This window comes from Anabrus simplex, chromosome 3 (genome assembly GCF_040414725.1).
Source record: "Anabrus simplex isolate iqAnaSimp1 chromosome 3, ASM4041472v1, whole genome shotgun sequence".
Classification (NCBI taxonomy): Eukaryota; Metazoa; Arthropoda; class Insecta; order Orthoptera; family Tettigoniidae; genus Anabrus; species Anabrus simplex.
Window position 1 is genome coordinate 39,620,556 of NC_090267.1, and position 21,562 is coordinate 39,642,117.

At 39.3% G+C, this 21,562-nt stretch overlaps 1 protein-coding gene across 1 annotated transcript in view; it reads left to right on the forward strand.

Annotated features, from left to right (window-relative positions):
• Positions 1-21,277, forward strand: part of LOC136865951 (probable protein phosphatase 2C T23F11.1) — a 223,861-nt gene extending 202,584 nt beyond the window's left edge. Inside the window, exon 7 of the mRNA XM_067142514.2 lies at positions 20,805-21,277. Within this exon, the coding sequence (XP_066998615.1) occupies positions 20,805-21,098 (294 nt within the window). The 3' untranslated portion in view covers positions 21,099-21,277. The remainder of the gene's footprint in view (positions 1-20,804) is intronic.
• Positions 21,278-21,562: the final 285 nt, after the last annotated feature.

Genomic DNA, 21,562 nt, shown 5'->3' on the forward strand with positions numbered 1-21,562 from the left:
TTCCCATTTTCACACCAGGCAAATGCTGGGGCTGTACCTTAATTAAGGCCACGGCCGCTTCCTTCCTACTCCTAGCCCTTCCCTGTCCCATCGTCGCCATAAGACCTATCTGTGTCGGTGCGACGTTAAGCAACTAGCATTAATTATTAAACCATAACTCCAACTAAACAGTAACTCTCTGCACCATCATGACCACCTTCTTATATACGTGCCTTGTCAGGCTTCTAGAAAGATATTTTTCTCGTGAATTCTAGAGTGCTTAAGGTCTAGATATAATGTACAGAATATTCTACAGAGATCTCGTCACTGAGTGCCATTCTGGATGTTACAGTGTGATTCACAATTCTGTAGTGGATTACATATCATATATACAGGCAATAATAAATTATATACAGGTTCTTACATTAACTAAACTCATATAAATATCTATGTAGTACGCGAACCTTTTCTTGAGCCCTGAACTCCATAGTGCATAATGGGAACTAGGGCTCAAGAAAAAGTTGGCATACTATACAGCAAGCTATTAACCGAGTCGACAGATGGGCCCTGCAACCTGGTTTTCAATTTTCAGTGGAGAAAACCTCTGTTGTACACTTCTTTTTTTTGCTATTGGCTTTATGTCGCATCGACACAGATAGGTCTTATGGCGACGATGGAACAGGAAAGGGCTAGGACTGGGAAGGAAGCAGCCGTGGCCTTAATTAAGCTACAGCCCCAGCATTTGCCTGGTGTGAAAATGGGAAACGACGGAAAACCATCTTCAGGGCTGCCGACAGTGGGGTTCGAACCCACTATCTCCCGAATACTGGATACTGGCCGCACTTAAGCGACTGCAGCTATCGAGCTCGGTGTTGTACACTTCTGTCGACGTTAGGTTGTGCATAATGAACCAGAGCTCCGCTTGCGAAACATTGTCTTACCAGTGGTAGACACCTGCTGATTCCTGGGTCTCCATTTTGATAAGAGACTAACATGCAGCTCCACATCCGTCAATTGAAGGGTGCCTGCATGAAGAGACTTAACATGCTTTTCTCAGCGGCACTTCGTTGGGGGCTGACCATGCAGTGCTACTATGTTTTTACATGGCAATGGTCCTGAATTGACTATGGAAGTGCGGCTTATGACTCAGCATCAAATGCTACGCTGAGCCTTTTAGACAGTATTCACCATAGTGGAGTTAGGCTGACAATGGGAGCTTTCCGTACTAGCCCCATTCTCAGCCTACTCGCTGAAGCGGGAGTTCCATCTGTACGGGTAAGGAGGCAGCATTTACTCCTCACGTACCCTGTCAAAATTCGTGACATGCCGCTATATCCAAGCTATCAATTTAGCACCCAATACTACCAGAGGTACCAAGACTGGCCGAATGCCACACGGTCGGTTGGGTTTCGAATTGATAGCTTGTGTCATGATTTGAATATAGATATCGGTGGTTATCCTGAACAAACTTTTAGCGAGGTATAGATGGGAGCTCAAGAGAAGAGTTTCGCTAGGAATGTGGCCGGGAATGCGTAAGCCCTCGCTTCTCCCCTCGTCCCTGGCTTATCGTCACCAAGCTGGTGTATGTACTTGCGTTTCTGAAAACGTTCGCCCTCGCAGTCGCAGTGTCCTCAGGAGGTCTCTTCCTGCAAGGCACTCGATGTATTTTTGTATACCGCAGGTGGGCAAAATTATTCGTCTATTTATAGACTACATCTGACCAGCGGAATATTAAGACAAGGCAGTTTCCAACTAATAGTAATCCAGGTTATTTTCCACTGACACTGGGAATTTATGCCATCTTCAGAATTAGATGTTATCACGGGCAGAGTCCATCCTCAAGGTGCAAATCGAAAGAGCTTCTGTTATTATTTTTTATTTTAATATATATATATACTGCATTAATTATTATAATATTTTTTACATATTTTTACAAAATGATCGCCAACGTCCGATGACGGTTACATTACTAGAAGACGATATTTATATCCTGTATTTCAAATGTAGTAAGTTTCATGAAGTGAACTAAAGGCAGGTCAATTTCGTTCGTCAGTGTGCCGAGTTACGAATGCATTCTATCTCAAACACATGTCCCGGCGTGTTCGTTACGTGAAGAATATAATAATAATAATAATAGTAATAATAATAATAATGACCCAGACTGAATATTTGCGCGTATAACAATTCTATGATTACGATCCAATCATTCAACTCATCCAGACATGCAGTCAGTCATTCACTCATTCAGCCATTCAGTTAATATATAATGTCTATTGTAAGCTAAGGAGAAATATGTTCGTACTCTTAAAAACAAATTACACTAATTAATAATAGGAGTACCGGTTAGATACGTGTTGTCCTGTTAATGTCTAGGTCAAAAAGAAATACAATTAAAAAACTACAATTTAGAGATTGGGTGTAGGCTAAATAGTGATTAGAAGTAATTATGATGTTTAATGTAGTAATATATATAAGAAGAGCATTCATATAAAAAATAGCAATAAATGATTACCCTGTCCCCAGTTCCAGGAGATCCGGAACTAGGGGATGGGATTATTCTATTCTACTATTCGTATAACAATGGTCTCGCTTGTGCGTCACGAATTCTGTGCCGCAAGGGATATTTTACGTGTCGATAAAGCTGTCGACACGATGCTGACGTAGTTCAGCACCTTCAGATACCATTGCACTTAGCAGAGGTCGAACCCACAGACATATTGTACGCTCAGAAAGCCAGTGCTGTACCATCTGAAATGGGTGAGAGAGGAGGGAATTTACTCAGTATTCGACGAGTTAGTTTACTGACAAACGCACTTTTATAGAATTTTATTTAATCACAAAATATTTAAAAATACTGTAGGCCTAATTATCTTCATCAATCCTTGTGTCTCTATGTCACTTTCCTTGATAGGCAAAACTATGAAATAAAATAAAATTTAAAACAATAGACTGTAGGCCTAAATTAGCTTAATCAATCCTTGTGTCCCTATGTCACTTTTCTTGGTGACACACAAAACTATGAAATATAATAAAATTTAAAACAATAGACTGTAGGCCTAAATTAGCTTAATCAATCCTTGTGTCCCTATGTCACTTTTCTTGGTGACACACAAAACTATGAAATATAATAAAATTTAAAACAATAGACTGTAGGCCTAAATTAGCTTAATCAATCCTTGTGTCCCTATGTCACTTTTCTTGGTGACACACAAAACTATGATATATAATAAAATTGAAAACAATAGTCTATAGGCCTAAATTAGCTTAATCAATCATTGTGTTGCTATGTCACTTTTCTTGATAGGCAAAACTATGAAATAAAATAAGATTTGAAACGATAGTCTGTAGGCCTAAATTATTTTCATCAATCCTTGTGTCCCTATGTCACTTTTCTTGGTGACACACAAAACTATGAAATAAAATAACATTTAAATCAATAGTCTGTAGGCCTAAATTATCTTGATCAATCCTTGTGTCCCTATGTCACTTTTCTTGATAGGCAAAACTATGAAATAAAATAACATTTAAAACAATAGACTGTAGGCCTAAATTAGCTTAATCAATCCTTGTGTCCCTATGTCACTCTTCTTGATGACACACAAAACTATGAAATAAAATAAGATTTGAAAGAATAGTCTGTAGGCCTAAATTATCTTGATCAATCCTTGTGCCCCTATGTCACTTTCCTTGATAGGCAAAACTATGAAATAAAATAACATTTAAAACAATAGACTGTAGGCCTAAATTATCTTGATCAATCCTTGTGTCCCTATGTCACTTTTCTTGGTGACACACAAAACTATGAAATATAATAAAATTTAAAACAATAGTCTATAGGCCTAAATTAGCTTAATCAATCCTTGGGTCCCTATGTTACTTTTCTTGGTGACACACAAAACTATGAAATAAAATAAAATTTAAAACAATAGTCTGTAGGAATAAATTATCTTAATCAATCCTTGTGTCCCTATGTCACTTTTCTTGATGACACACAAAACTATGAAATAAAATAATATATAAAACAATAGTCTGTAGGCCTAAATTATCTTCATCAATCCTTGTGTCCCTATGTCACTTTTCTTGATAGGCAAAACTATGAAATAAAATAACATTTAAAACAATAGACTGTAGGCCTAAATTATCTTCATCAATCCTTGTGTCCCTATGTCACTTTTCTTGATAGGCAAAACTATGAAATAAAATAAAATTTAAAACAATAGACTGTAGGCCTAAATCAGCTTAATCAATCCTTGTGTCCCTATGTCACTTTTCTTGATAGGCAAAACTATGAAATAAAATAACATTTAAAACAATAGACTGTAGGCTTAAATTAGCTTAATCAATCCTTGTGTCTCTATGTCACTTTTCATGATAGGCAAAACTATGAAATAAAATAAAACAATAGACTGTAGGCCTAAATTAGCTTAATCAATCCTTGTGTTGCTATGTCACTTTTCTTTATAGGCAAAACTATGAAATAAAATAACATTTGAAACAATAGACTGTAGGCCTAAATTAGCTTAATCAATCCTTGTGTCTCTATGTCACTTTTCTTGGTGACACACAAAACTATGAAATAAAATAACATTTAAAACAATAGACTGTATGCCTAAATTATCTTGATCAATCCTTGTGTCCCTATGTCACTTTTCTTGATAGGCAGAACTATGAAATAAAATAAAATTTAAAACAATAGTCTATAGGCCTAAATTAGCTTAATCAATCCTTGTGTCCCTATGTCACTTTTCTTCATAGAAAACACTATGAAATAAAATAACATTAAAACAATAGTCTGTAGGCCTAAATTAGCTTCATCAATCCTTGTGTCCCTATGTCACTTTTCTTGGTGACACACAAAACTATGAAATAAAATAACATTTAAATCAATAGTCTGTAGGCCTAAATTATCTTCATCAATCCTTGTGTCCCTATGTCACTTTTCTTGATAGGCAAAACTATGAAATAAAATAAAATTTAAAACAATAGTCTATAGGCCTAAATTACCTTAATCAATCCTTGTGTCCCTATGTCACTTTTCTTGATAGGCAAAACTATGAAATAAAATAAGATTTGAAACGATAGTCTGTAGGCCTAAATCATCTTCATCAATCCTTGTGTCTCTATGTCACTTCACTTGATAGGCAAAACTAGGAAATAACATTTGAAACAATAGTCTGTAGGCCTAAATTATCTTGATCAATCCTTGTGTCCCTATGTCACTTTTCTTGGTGACACACAAAACTATGAAATATAATAACATTTAAAACAATAGTCTGTAGGCCTAAATTATCTCCATCAATCCTTGTGTCCCTATATCAGTTTTCGTGGTGACACACAAAACTGAATAAAAATGAAATAACATTTAAAACAGTAGTCTGTAGGCCTAAATTAGCTTAATCAATCCTTGTGTCCCTATGTCACTTTTCTTCATAGACAACACTATGAAATAAAATAACATTAAAACAATAGTCTGTAGGCCTAAATTAGCTTCATCAATCCTTGTGTCTCTGTGTGACTTTTCTTGGTGACACACAAAACAGTTTCCCTTCTCGTGCCTCTTCATCACATTCTTGGATAACATGTCTGATAACCTCCCTAGCTTCGCTGTGGATAGTCTTTCCTTTCTTCCGGCAGGGTTCCATAATTGTAATACAAAGTAGCACTATAATAACATAAAATATTTTATAACACAGTTGTGTAAGTCTCAAGATATAAATCGCTCTTCAACACTTACAACACACAGACAAGATCAACACTACCGAACTGTTCGACTGGCCATTTGTATCATCAAAGGGAGACTGGCTGCTGGCTGGCTGGCTGACGATACTTTTAGGAAGAGCCATAGCCGAGACGACAGAGAGAGAAAGCTGCTCCCCCGTGTCCCACCTCACGTCCCGCTAGTCTTCTCATCAGCTCGCATCTATAGCTCCGTAGTTAGTTCCCTGACCAGAAATACGTCTAGATCTACTCCGCGGACCCAAGGTGAACATGGATTCCTCCGTTTATCGGAGGTATTTCCAGGACTTTGTTCACAAATATCCGGCCGCGAGACATATCTTCACGGATGGTTCTAAAATCGAAGCAAATGTTGGTTGCTCTTTCGTCACCTAGTGTATGTAGCATGTATACTGCAGAGTTTTACGCCATATTAGAAGTTCTGCAGTTTGCACTGTGTGACGAAGAAACAACTTTCTTATGTGTACCGACTCGTTAAGCTCTCTGCAGTCTATTGAAACCTGTTTCTCGCAGCAGCCATTGGTGCAGCAGATTCATTACCTTCTAGCCAGGTTAAGTGATGCTGGCATCAGAATCGCTTTCGCGTGGCTTCTAAACCACGTTGGGATTGCGGGGAAACGAACTTGTGGATGAAGCTGCAAAGGAAGCGATACTTTTACGTTCAAGATGTATCAGTGTACATGCTAAAAGATATTTGTTCTCAGCTACATTGAACCATCTTGGCATCCTGGAAATCGGAGTGGCTAGCTATCGACTCCCAACAAGCTGAGAATAATTAAGAAGACAACTACTGTGTGGCGGTCCTCTTTCCGGCCTTCATGGAGAGAGGCCATAGTATTGTGTAGGCTGAGGATAGGTTGTGGACGATCTACGCACTCTTATCTCCTAAAGAGGAAGACCCCCCCCCCCCCAATATGCTCTTATGGTTCCCACTTCACCGTGGCTCACATCCTCGCAGAGTACGCCGATCTCTCTGGCCTGCAGGAAACAATTGAACGCATACTAGCCGATGGCAAGACTACTGCTGATCTCGTCGTACGCTTTATGTGGGATGGTGGATTAATCAAGGATATGTATATTACAAGATTACTGTTACTCATGGAACACACGTTCCCTTTTGCTGGTCAATTTAACTACCACAATGTATACGCTTCCACATTCCTTGAAAATAGTTGACAATATATTATCACACCATCACATATAATACTGCACTAACAGAACATGATTCAATTCGTAACATGCAAAAAACTGTAAAGTTTACCACATGCTAGCCATGCATTCAAAGCTGAAGCACCCGCAACATGGCAATGTGCGAAAGTGTTCAATATTCTGCATAGTATCAGCACACTCTCTGTGAGTATACATAAGATATATTAAAGTCTTTGGTTGTGAGATGGACAGCGGACAATGATATGTATGTAACTGGGAAGAAAAGTCAAGTTGTAAGTTTCATCAGTAGGAAAAGTCCTCTCAGTTATAATTGTGTTGATGGGATAACAGTACTTCATAGGAAACACTGTTTAAGTACCTAGGGGCAGTCAAATGAAAACCAAATACACGCCATAACACATTCTGCACGAAGGGTGGTAACACTGTTGTTACTGCCATCGCTGTGATAGGAGAACTCGTAGTGACAACTCACGGGTGCATGCAATTATTGGGTTATGTCTTTGTGGGTGCCCAGATTGATCTAGTGTGTTCACCCAGCTGTAGAAGTGTGGTTCGTTAGTGCATGAAAATTATCGTCGCATGTCTGCCGTGTATGGCGAACACTGCTTGTCCATGACGAGTGTGCACAAGTGGCATAGGAGATTTTGAGAAAGGCACATATCGCTGCAAGACAATGTGCGCCCAAAACAGGCCCATCGAGCAATTATTCCTGATGTAATGGGGGGATTGATGGCCTTATCCGGGCAAACAGACTAATCACCTAGGAAGAAATTTGTGTTCAGGTCGGCATTAGCCATGGCTCGTTACATACCATTATCAAAGATCACGTGCATTTCCAAAAAAATTGCGTGCAGTGAGTCATCTGCAGTGGAACCACAAGGAAAGAGTATGCGTTCTGCGCTGTATCATCACAGGGGACAAAATGTTGTGCCACCATTTCAAGCCCGAAAGTAAACAGCAAAGCCATCAATGAAAACATCGCAGTTCTCCCCCGCCAAAGAAATCCATAGATGTTCACACAAGTTCTGGTAAAGTCATGATGATCTTCTTTGACTGCAGTAGCCCTCTGCTTGTCTACTTCAAGCGTGGAACAATGCGCAGCTCTGAAGACACTTTGCAGAAACTGTGACGCACCATAAAGTCAAAACGCCATGGAACGCTTGCGTACGGAGTCATCCTGTTGCATTATAATGCTAACTCCCATACTTCCAATCTGATGAAAGCTACGCTTCAGCGATTTGGTTGGAAAACACTTCCAACATCCTCTGTACAGCCTGAATCTTTCACCTTGTAATTTTCAAATTTTTGGCAACCTGAAAAAAGACATTTGTGGATGTCTGTTTTTGGACAAGGGAGTAGGTAGGGACCCTCTTCGGAGGCAGCCCTACCCAGGGAGTGGCATCCCTGCCTATGTGAGTACCAGAGTAGACTGACCTAGTGTGTAATATCTGGTATGGGTACCAGCTCAGGGTTACGAATGAAGACCTCAACGGCATCTACGGCGGAAAAAGGTGGACTTCAGTATGGTGGAGATGGCGGAAGGGGAAAACCTGTAGCGTCTGTACTCCAGAAGAGCGGCTATGAAAGGCGTCTGTCTCCATGTTAGGGGCGGCTTAATTTTGAACCTGGCAGTAGGTATAAAATGCCTTTGGGTGTGACAAGCCCATCGTAACAATAGCCTATATGGATAAAGCAGATATGGTGCCTCGGAAAAGGTTAGGGTGTCCCCTGCTAAAAGTGACGCGCAGCTCTTCGGGTACTGGGGGAACTGTGAGAAGTGCGCAACTAACACCAAGCTACATCAAGATTGTGACAGTAAATGTCCTGACACTGGTAAGAAAGACAGCAGAACTAGTTGACTTCATGAAAGAAAAAGATATAGCCATACTTGGACTGTGTGAGACCAAGAAGAGGGGTATTGGAGAGATTCCTCTGAAAGAAGGATACAGGCTGTATTACAGTGGAGGACCTGAAGCAAAAAATGGAGTGGCCATCATACTTAGAAAAGAAATCCAAGTATATGAGGAATATATAAAATGCGTCGGCGATAGGATGATGATGATGATGATGAGATTCCAGTTTGAAAATGGCATGAAAGATCTATTTCAGCTGTAGGCCCTGCAAACAGGTTGCATAGATGAACACCTAGAGGACTTTTTTAGAGGAAGTGGAGAGATAGATAGAAGATAAGGACGTGCTATTGATGGGAGATCTAAATGCAAAAGTTGGAATGGAAAGACAAGGAAAGGAGATGTAGAGCCTTTTGGATATGGAAACGTAAATCCAGAAGGCAAGTTGTTGATCGATTTTTGCATGACGAACCAAGTGATTGTTGGAAACACCTGGTTTAGGAAGAACAGTCAAAAGATTACAAGGTATAGTTGGGAAGACAGACAAACAAAGACCATGACTGATTATGTAATCATAGAGAAAGAACACTGGAAGAACCTTTTAGATGTTTCAGCCATGCTTGAAGAAGGCTTTGGTGGTGGTCATAGATTTGTGATAGGAAAATTGAAAATGGGAAAGATTGAAAAACCCCCATTAAGAAGAGAGAAAATAATTAAAATATGATAGTTGAAGGAGAATAGCATACAAGAATAATTTTAAAGGGAAACAATACCCTTGGCACCCAGGATGGAGATGGGGAATTTTGAAGATGATTGGAAAAGATTTGTGGGTTACTGTAGTCACGTCCTAGTTCGTGAACCATGGGCAACGGCTGAGTGGCCTAGTAAGTGGTCCTGAGAGTCGGGATACCAGTTCTATGGAACGGAAATGGGCATCTCAGACATATTCTGAGTCGTGGCCCTCCTTGTGCTCAGGCGGCTAGGACTACACAATTCACCGGTGGTCCATAACCCGTTAGAGGAGAGATCCTCACTTGGACTATGTGCAAGTAGGGCAGCATCCTGCTTCATAAATTTACCGAGCTCAGAACACTTTAAGCAAGCCTCGGACCTATGGGAGTAATGGAGTCCCACTCCCATTTGACAGACGAGGGACTCCTTGGAAACAACTTGGCGAACGAAATGGAATTCGATGGGGAGCTATCAATATTAATGGGGCTTATGGAAGAAAGAAGGTAGAACTTGCTGAGTCAGCAAAGAGGATGCATCTGGATGTGCTAGGAGTAAGTGATATTCGGGTAAGGGGAGATAAGGAGGAAGAGATAGGAGATTATAAAGTGTACTTGACGGGTGTTAGAAAGGGAAGGGCAGAGTCTGGGGTAGGGCTCTTTATCAGGAATACCATTGCACGCAACATAGTTTCTGTTAGGCACGTAAGTGAGCGAATGATGTGGGTAGATTTGACAGTGGGAGGAATTAGGACAAGAATTGTGTCCGTGTATTCACCATGTGAGGGTGCAGATGAGGATGAAGTTGACAAGTTTTATGAAGCATTGAGTGACATCGTGGTCAGGGTCAACAGCAAGGATAGAATAGTGCTAATGGGCGATTTCAATGTGAGAGTTGGGAATAGAACTGAAGGATACGAAAGGGTGATTGGTAAATGTGGGGAAGATATGGAAGCTAATGGGAATGGGAAGCGTTTGCTGGACTTCTGTGCTAGTATGGGTTTAGCTGTTACGAATACATTCTTCGAGCATAAGGCTATTCACCGCTACACATGGGAGGCTAGGGGTACCAGATCCATAATAGACTATATCTTAACAGACTTTGAATTCAGGAAATCTTTTAGGAATGTACGAGTTTTTCGGGGATTTTTCGATGATACAGACCATTATCTGATCTGTAGTGAACTAAGTATCTCTAGGCCTAGGGTAGAGAAAGTGAAATCTGTCTGCAAACGAATAAGGGTAGAAAATCTCCAGGACGAGGACATTAGACAGAAGTACATGGATATGATTAGTGAGAAGTTTCGAATAGTAGACAGTAAGCAGGTTCATGATATAGAAAGTGAATGGGTGGCATCCAGGGATGCTGTAGTAGAAACAGCAAGGGAATGCCTAGGAACAACTGTGTGTAAAGATGGGAAAAGGCGAACATCTTGGTGGAATGATGAAGTGTAAACGTAAAAAGAATGCTTATCAGAAGTGGCTCCAAACAAGGGCCGAGGCAGACAGGGATTTGTACGTAGATGAAAGAAACAGAGTGAAACAAATAGTTGTTGAATCCAAAAAGAAGTCATGGGAAGATTTTGGTAATAACCTGGAAAGGCTAGGTCAAGCAGCAGGGAAACCTTTCTGGACAGTAATAAAGAATCTTAGGAGGGGAGGGAAAAAGGAAATGAACAGTGTTTTGAGTAATTCAGGTGAACTCATAACAGATCCCAGGGAATCACTGGAGAGGTGGAGGGAATATTTTGAACATCTTCTCAATGTAAAAGGAAATCATCATGGTGGTGTTGCAAACAGTCAAGCTCATGGGGAGGAGGAAAATGATGTTGGTGAAATAATGCTGGAGGAAGTGGAAAGGATAGTAAATAAACTCCATTGTCATAAGGCAGCAAGAATAGATGAAATTAGACCTGAAATGGTGAAGTATAGTGGGAAGGCAGGGATGAAATGGCTTCATAGAGTAGTCAAATTAGCGTGGAGTGTTGGTAAGGTACCTTCAGATTGGACAAAAGCAGTAATTGCACCTATCTATAAGCAAGGGAACAGGAAGGATTGCAATAACTATCGAGGTATCTCATTGATTAGTATACCAGGCAAAGTATTCACAGGCATCTTGGAAGGGAGGGTGCGATCAGTCGTTGATAGGAAGTTGGATGAAAACCAGTGTGGTTTCAGACCACAGAGAGGCTGTCAGGATCAGATTTTCAATATGCGCCAGGTAATTGAAAAATGCTATGAGAGGGATAGGCAGTTGTGTTTATGTTTCGTAGATCTAGAGAAAGCATACGACAGGGTACCGAGGGAAAAGATGTTCGCTATACTGGGGGACTATGGAATTAAAGGTAGATTACTAAAATCAATCAAAGGCATTTATGTTGACAATTGGGCTTCAGTGAGAATTGATGGTAGAATGAGTTCTTGGTTCAGGGTACTTACAGGAGTTAGACAAGGCTGTAATCTTTCACCTTTGCTGTTTGTAGTTTACATGGATCATATGCTGAAAGGTATAAAATGGCAGGGAGGGATTCAGTTAGGTGGAAATGTAGTAAGCAGCCTGGCCTATGCTGGCGACTTGGTCTTAATGACAGACTGTGCCCAAAGCCTGCAGTCTAATATCTTGGAACTTGAAAATAGGTGCAATGAGTATGGTATGAAAATAAGCCTCTCGAAGACTAAATTGATGTCAGTAGGTAAGAAATCCAACAGAATTGAATGTCAGATTGGTGATACAAAGCTAGAACAGGTCGATAGTTTCAAGTATTTAGGTTGTTTGTTTTCCCAGGATGGTAATATAGTAAGTGAGATTGAATCAAGGTGTCGTAAAGCTAATGCAGTGAGCTCGCAGTTGTGATCAGCAGTATTCTGTAAGAAAGAAGTCAGCTCCCAGACGAAACTATCTTTACATCGGTCTGTTTTTAGACCGACTTTGCTTTATGGGAGCGAAAGCTGGGTGGACTCAGGATATCTTATTTATAAGTTAGAAGTAACAGGCATGAAAGTAGCAAGAATGATTGCTGGTACAAACAGGTGGGAACAATGGCAGGAGGGAACTCGGAATGAGGAGATAAAGGCTAATTTAGGAATGAACTCGATGGATGAAGCTGTACGCATAAACCGGCTTCGGTGGTGGGGTCATGTGAGGCGAATGGAGGAGGATAGATTACCTAGGAGAATAATGGACTCTGTTATGGAGGATAAGAGAAGTAGAGGGAGACCAAGACGACGATGGTTAGACTCTGTTTCTAATGATTTAAAGATAAGAGGTATAGAATTAAATGAGGCCACACCACTAGTTGCAAATCGAGGATTGTGGCGACGTTTAGTAAATTCTCAGAGGCTTGCAGACTGAACGCTGAGAGGCATAACAGTCTATAATGTATGTATGTATGTATGTATGTATGTATGTATGTATGTATGTATGTATGTATGTATGTATGTATGTATGTATGTATGTATGTATGTATGTATGTATGTATGTATGTATGGAAAAGATTTAAGGAAGCACTGGTTGGATGTGCAGAAAAGGTATGTGCTAGATCAGGAAATGTGAAAGACAAAGAGACACACTGATGGAATGATAAGAGCAAAGATTAAAGTGAAGGAAAAGAAAATGGCATGGAAAGCATGGAAAACATCTAAGACTGAAAAAAGTAGAAGAAAATATGTAATTACAATGAATGAAATTGAAATGGCAGTAAGAAAGATTAAGAATGGAAAAACTGCTGGAATAGATGAAATTTCAGTGGAGATGATGAAGGCAGCTGGAGCGCTAGGCCTGCAGTGGACATATCGAATTCTCAAGATTGTCTGGGAGAATAAGGAGGTCCCTGAGGATTGGCAAAAAGGAATAATCATCCCAGTTTTCAAGAAAGACGACAAGAAAGTATTGAAGACCTACAGGGAGTTACTCTGTTATACCATGTTGCTAAGATAATAGAAAGGATACTAGAAAATTTCATTTTCATTATGAGACAACGAATGGAAAAATAATGTGAGTATGGGAATGGTATGGTGATGACATTCATTGTCAATGAAAAGGCATATGACAGTGTCCCCAGGACTAAAGTTTGGGGCAGTCTGATGCAAAAAGGAATTGGACAGGGATTAATAAAAATGATCATGGCAGTGTACAAAGAATGTTGTAGTTGCATGTAAACACAAGTTGGCAGGACAAAGTGGTTCAAAATAACTTGTAGTCTGAGACAGGGAAGTGTTCTATCGCCAATCCTGTTTACATTGAATGATAAGAATTTAATTTGGTCCGTATTGAACTTAGATTACAATTAAATTGAAAATATATTGTGGTTTCACCTGTTCGATACAAGGAAACTTATTAATGCAAGGTTACATTATAAGTCAATCACAATTGCGACCAGTTTTAACCTCTAGTCAGGCTCATCTTCAGCCTGTCGTTCAAAAGGTGCAAGGTAAAAATTCACTAGCAAATAAAAGACATAGAAGATGAAAGTTCAATATCACATAAAAAAGATGCACTTGGTATTCAAAGGTCTTATAAGTCTTATCTCAGTGTTGGATCTTGTAGTCATAAAACATTTTATAAAACATGTGGCTACAAGATCCAACTCCAGCTTCAATCCTCTTACTAATCTCAGCATCCAGTCGAGCATTCTCCATTAATTCACTACGTAGGTATTTGAAAATCTCCACTACTTCCAGGGGCTTGTCTGCAAGTCAGTGTCCCTTTCTCCTCTATAGTCATAACAAGAGTATTTACTCTTTTACTTTTTTCTACACTTATTTCCAATCCACATTCTTCGATCTTCCCATTCACCACATCCAACTGTTCTTCAACCTTCATGTCTTCTTCTCCCCAAATCACAATATCATCTGCAAATAACATGATGTTCATTTCTATTGTAGTGTAAGAAACATGTTATGGGACAAAGATGTGCCAATGGAAGCAAAGGAAACTTATGTACAAGATGTATTACGTACCCATAACAACTTACAGAGCAGAAACTTGGACAGTGACAAAGAAGGATGAGAGTCGAATACAGGCAGCTGAAATGAAGTTCTTGAGGAGTATGATACAGAAGAGTAGAAGAGACAAAATAAAGAATGAGAAAATCCGAGAAGAAATTGGAGTGGAAAAAATTAATGATAGAATAGAGAAGAGCCGACTAAGATGGTTTGGGCACATAAAGCGAATGATCGATGAAAGAATGCCAAAAAAAAAGGTGATGAAAATGCAAATGCAAGGAAGAAAAGACCGTGGATGACCACGATTGAGATGAAAGGACACAATCCAACTTAGTATTATAGAAAGAAACCTGGACTGGGACACATTGTTGGAGGAGGAGTGGTGGAAAGACCGAAGAAAGTGGAGAGGAACCTTATTTGCCCCTACCCAGCTACAGCTGGATAAAGAGAAATGATGATGATGATGATGATGATGGTGAAGTGCAAGAGTGGGTTTGGTTGTGGATCCATCGGCGAACTACCTCTTTCTTCAAAACTGGAATTGATCATCTCGTCTCCCAGTGAGATAAATGTATTAATGCATTCGGTGTTTACTTTTGAATAAAACCATTCCGTGGTCACGTTGTAGCGGGTGTTCGGTTTTCACTTGACTGCCCCTTACATAAGGAATTATCTTTAATGGGGTATTTATATTAAGTAGGTTGTTAAGAATGATTACAGATCTCTTAACATGGTTATGAGAGTATTTAGGGGTTGTTGTAGGGATGTAAAGGATAGGGCGTATAAGTCTCTGCTAAGTCCGCAGTTAGAGTATGGTTCCAGTGTATGGGACACCAGGACTACCTGATAGGAGAACTGGAAGAGATGCAGAGTAAAGCAGCACAATTTGTTCTGGGTGCTTTTTGACAAAAGAGTAGTGTTACAAAAATGTTGCAAAATTTGGGCTGGGAAGACTTGGGAGTAAGGAGACGAGATGGTTGGTTCTGGAGAGAAGACGTGGAATGACATAAGTAGATGAATAAGCTTGAGCAGAGCTTTTAAAAGTAGGAAAGATCATAATATGAAGTTGGAATTGATGAGGACAAATTGGGGCATATTCATTTATAGGACAAGGAGTAAGGGATTTGAATAATTTATTAAGGGAAATGTTCGATAAGTTTCCAAGTTCTTTGAAAACTTTTAATAAAAATCTTGGTAAACAATTGATAGGGAATCTGCCACCTGGGCAACAAGTCCTAATTGCAGATCATTGATGATTGTTGATGACTTTGCAGCTGATGACTGGAAGTATTTTCTAAAAACAACCTCTAAATTTATATATACTGTTGAGAGAAGTCCACTGCAGACTGAAGAATCAAAATGTGCTGAGGGTATAGTCCTCCTTTTTTTTCATGGCTATTGAAATGTTGTTCCTTACCAAAGTTTGAGCAGGTTTTCACCATTAATTTGTGGTTATAACCCTGAGCTTACTTGAACGAAATTCTTTCTGGATCCTGTTTCTTGAGTGGTTATTTTTTTAGAATTTGACCTATTGATTTTTTGCTTTCCATGTTCAGTTTTCCTTTGGCTGAATATTGTACCAACAAGGTGGTGTGAATCCAATTATTTTCATTTTTCAGCAGTAGGACATTTTTGCATGACACCATAACAACAGTCCGCATGTCCATAGTTAACGCTGTTTTGACACGATCCACATTGATTTCGCAGGGTGAATCCGAATGTGCGAGTTTGTACAAAGGTTTTTCAGAAATTAGTATTCAAGCACAATCTTTCAAAAAATTTGGGCTTTTTCTGCCTTAGATGCATGTTCATTTTCTAGACACAGTAAACATTACTATTAACAACTTCCTTTCTCAAGAGTGCCATTTCATATGTATCATCTTCAGTGCTGCTAATAAAATATCTAACCCTAAGAAATGTTATCATTAGGGAGCGGATTTTTATGTGCTAAAAATGTGAAAAATATTTATTTTTTATGTGCTGAAAAACTTTAAAATATGTGATAAAAAATTGAAATTATTTTCCTTTAAATATCACATAACTACTCGCTCTCAAGAAGTAAATAAGTATAATGTTTTGTATTAGAATATGGTGCTACCGAACATGCTCCTTAAGGGGAAAATGATGTCTGTGTATGGAAACGTGCTGTATGTATATTAATTTTTGATATTCCAGAGTAGATATTATGAATGGTTATTTTTTAAATATGGCAAAAGCAACCTATCATCTTTGAAAAAATAGTACCAGTTTGTACTCACCCATCACACGCGGAATATTAGTTGCTAGAAGTAGTCTCAGAGATGCAGTGAGTAACAAAGGTCATCTCCAAATTGTCCATCACAAATGCATGCCGATTATCTCTAAAGAACGCCTTATACTGCGAAAACGATCGCTCCACATCACAGGAAGTCAGACGAGCATAGTTAAAGAGAGGAATGTCACCAACAATAACGCCATCAATTTCGCCAACATGAGCACCCTCTAATATTAGAAATTTGGCACATTGTTTGAAGTCCTCTGTGTTTTTTTTTTTTTTTTTTTTGCTAGGGGCTTTACGTCGCACCAATACAGATAGGTCTTATGGCGACGATCCTCTGTTTTTCCTGAACAAATTTTGATATTTGACCTTTAACAGTCCCTGTACCTGCGAAGCCGGGAGTGAATCTAATTTATTTTCAACACTGTTTCGGACAACAGGTTAGTGGATTTTTCAAGTATGTGTATAGTTTTACACAAGAAGCTTAGATTGGCAGATATAAACGCCAAATCATTTTTCAAAGAACTGTCTTTTAGTATCTCTTGAAGAATCTCAATTGACGACGCGTCGTTTTTATCTAGCACGTTCACAACGGATGCAAAACTTTCGAAATTGTCTGTGTAGTATACCACAGCGCTAAGCCAGGTACCCCACCGCGTAACAATAGGCAGAGGAGGAAGCGCAAGATCTGGGTTTTTCTCTTTAAAGAGATCTATTCTTGAGGGTGCTTTTACGAGGACGTTTTTGCCATTAGACACTAATTTATCCACTTGAGGATACTGAGGCCGCACAGTTTCACATAACCTGTGTAGAGCATGAACAACGCAAGTTACGTGTATCATTTTCGGAAAGCCCACAAAAAGGCCTTCGGCTGCCTTTTTCATGTAAGCTGCACTGTCAGTAAGGAAAAGGAATACATGGTCGTATTTTATACCTTTTGGCCAAAGTAAGTGCATGGCTTCATTGAATAACCTAGCTACAGTGACGTGGTTTGCAGCAAGCATTTCTTCACACGCTAGCAATAGGAATGTTCGCAAGCAGTTTTGTCATTCTTCAACACACCAACTACAACATTTCCTACTTTTCTGCCGGTCAATGTTCACCCACAGTTTTTCGCTATCACATACTGCCTGAATTCTCTGTAAAGTTTCTTCGTAACATTTTGGGAGATAGTTTTTCCTTAATGTGGATTCGCCTGGAGGCTCAAAATTAATGTACTTTGTTAGGAAATTTCTCAGTCTCGGATTATTTATTTTACCAAGAGGAATGTCGGCGCAAACAAATGCTCTGCACACATCGAAATAATACTGGGAATATTTAGATGGGCCTGCATTTGAAGTAACTGGTTCAGCTATTAGTAATTGTCACGAACGCACACGCGAAGCAGCCGCAGTATGCTTATTTCCAGACAAATGCTGGATTACTTGAGAACATTGATCTGCACGTACTGTTTTACCACACGGTTGGCAAAATAATACTTTTCCATCGGTAGTGAAAATGCTTTTAAATTCCACTACATGTTGTTGAAGACGCGACCTTGTACTCGACTTCTCTTTCGGCATTATTTTGCAGGTTACGACACACGCATTTACGGTGAATCACTGTTTCAATAAAAAGAATAGCAGCGGACACTGAAGGAAATATTTCTTATAAATCCATACAAAATCACACGACCACGGGAATGATATATGGACCCGAACAGCTAACCTTACTCTTAGGAGTGATGAAATTCCACTACCTAAAATCGCTGTCTAAATGTAACGACGTAGCCAGTGACCAGCAAGTTTTAGAACTTATGGAGAGAAGTCCATAAATAGCCGAAACATCCAGATACATTATGTTAAATACACCATTAAAAAAATACCGTAATCGTAAAATGAAAATATGAGCATTGTTTTATAACACAGAAGCATTTTAAATTTTATTGATCAACAAATATTGGCAATTTATGTGCTTATTATAGATTTTCTTAAAATATGTATTTATATTTTTTTAAATGTGAAAATATGTGTTTTTATGTGAAATAAGATTCAGTTTTTACACTTGGGGATGCACAATAGGAATAATGAACTTCGTAACTTGCTTTAAAACTTACACAAAAAATATGTAATTACATAAAAATCCGCTCCTTAGTTATCATTGTGAAATCATTTGCTTTTAATTCTGCACTCCTTTGTTTTCCTCCTTGTCTGCTCCTTTATTTCCATTTGCTTCATGCTCCTCTACATCACGATTAGATGTAGAGGATGAGCTAAATGTGTATATTTAATGCCATAATTCAGGCATGTCCAACACTTTGATTGCAGGACAATTTTTAGCCAATCATGCATGCCTGAGAGGAGTCAGGAATAGACAACTCATGTAATATAGATTCGTTTTGGGAATCAATTAAATTTTTTTTCATCTATGCAAGAGGAGACAAAGACAGAAGCTAATATTAATGATTCATAATTCAAATGTTTTGTGTAGCGCTGCTGTTAGAATTAAGTGTGTTTTATTATATTTACAAATTAAGGCTAATTAAAAATACTTAACATATTTTTACATTTTAAAAATTCAAAATAACCCCGTGTGAGTGGGGGACGCAGATGAAGAATACACCCACGGTATCCCTTGCCTGTTGTAAGAGGCGACTAAAAGGGGCCTAAGGGGTTCTCAACTTGGGAGCGTGGGTTGGCGACCACGGGACCCTTAGCAGAGATCTGGCATTGCTTTCATTTACTTGTGCCAGGCTCCTCACTTTCATCTATCCTGTCCGACCTCCCTTGGTCAACTCTTGTTCTTTTCTGACCCCGACGGTATTAGAGCATTCGAGGCCTAGGGAGTCTTTCATTTTCACGCCCTTCGTGGCCCTTGCCGTTCTTCGTCCATTACTTCATTTTTCGAAGTGACGGATCCCTTCTTATTTCTTCCTTTTTCTCTGTCTACCCCCTGTGGGTGGGGGATGCAGATGAAGAATACACCCACGGTGTCCCCTGCCTGTCGTGAGAGGCGACTAAAAGGGGTGACCAACGGATGATTGTATTAGAACCGTGAAACTACTTTTGATTAGTACCATCACGCGGGGAACACTATGGGTTGCCTGTACTTGCGAGTAGTACCACTATATTAGGTGCAAAATAGGTTTGTGATTAGTAGCAGCAGAGAGTGGGTCACTGGGTTTCCAGTACCCGTGAGTCGTACCCTTGTGAGAAACACCACTAGTCTGGGCGTTGCTTGTGATTAGTACCACTATATGAGCGGCACTGTGGGTCTGCGTTGCCTGTGCTTAGTACCCACTATGTGAGGAACACCACGGGAATACCGGCGCCCGTGATTAGTACATCTGGGTGAGGAACACCATCAGTTTGTGTTGCCTATGTGTGGCGCCATTATGTGAGAAACACCATAGGTCTGCGTTACCTGTATGACGTCCAATACTTGTGAGTAGTATCATCATGTGTGGAACACCGTGAGTCTACGCTACTTTTGATTAGTACCCCAACAAGACAAATACCATGGTTCTCCTTTACTAGCGATAAGTACCATTATGCAGGGTCGTTGACCTGTATTTTGAACCCTCTTAGACAACAAGCATCCTCGATTCAGGATTGTGCTTTAGAAGTGGTCTCTTGGTCAGTAATACTATTTTTTTATGGTAGTTTTTGGGTAGGATTCACTGATTGTTTTAAATTCATATCCATCCATTCATTCTTCATGCCATTTTTTTTATTTTGGTCAGTGGATGATTAAACACTTTTAATTTGTCATTTCATTTCGTACCATCAGTGGTCGATGACCTATATGTTAGCCCCCTTAAAACAACAAGCATCATCATCATCATCAAAATCCAAAATAGTGATTGGATTCACACATCGGTAGATTGATTCCATTCTAATATGCAAAGTAAATTGGTAATCGGATTCACCCTGCCTTGCAAGGTGAAACCCGCCAACAGTTAAATTTTATAAATAGGTAAAAATATGAACAAGATGTAAATGAATTTATCAAAGTTAAATAGTTTAAATTCCAAATTTATATTGTGATTTAATTGCTGTGAATGGAACTTTTTTAAATTCCAGTTGTTTATTGGATTCACTCCAGTTTATGAAACAATTTCTAAAGTTCTTTGTATGTTAACATTTCTTATTTTTGTTGTAGGAAGTAGTGGAGTTCGTGCGCATGCGAATAGGCACAGGCATGGATCCAGAAGACATCTGTGAAGACTTAATGACTCGGTGCCTAGCACCTGACTGCCAAATGGGTGGCCTCGGTTGCGATAACATGACGGTAGTGATTATCTGCTTCCTACACGGGCGACCGTATGCGGAACTTTGCGCTCGCTGCGCTAGCACTGCCGTCACGGACAATACCTCCATCACTAACAACCCTGCCTCCACACCTGCTCCTGCACCTCCCGACGGAGATGGCAATGGCAATTCTCAGTACAATTAATATCCCAGTTGATAAAAGTTAACAAGTCAGAAAGAAATTTGTTGTAGATCATCTGTGCTCTCCAGAATCTTCAGATGTGATAATGGAACACCATGCCATTTCAACGAAATTGTTAAAAAAAACTTTGATGACTTGTTTACTTTTGTATGCCAAACTGTAAATATATTTTTAATTTCTCACTTCCACTTCTTTTTCATCGTATTATTTTGCTATGTGGATTCGATTACTAGTCCTCCTCTAGTTATTATATTGATCAAATGTAACAGATATTCAGTCACTTTGTAAGCGTGATTGGAGACTAAATCCAAAGATTCTAACTATCTGATATTTATCTATTTTAGCAAACACTCTTGTGTTCAAGCCTTTTATAAACATTGTAAGATATCAAAAAGAAACATCTCTTACTGTGCAGTGCAATTGTGTTAGTAGAATCAATTTGTGGAATGTAGCCTAGATATTCATTT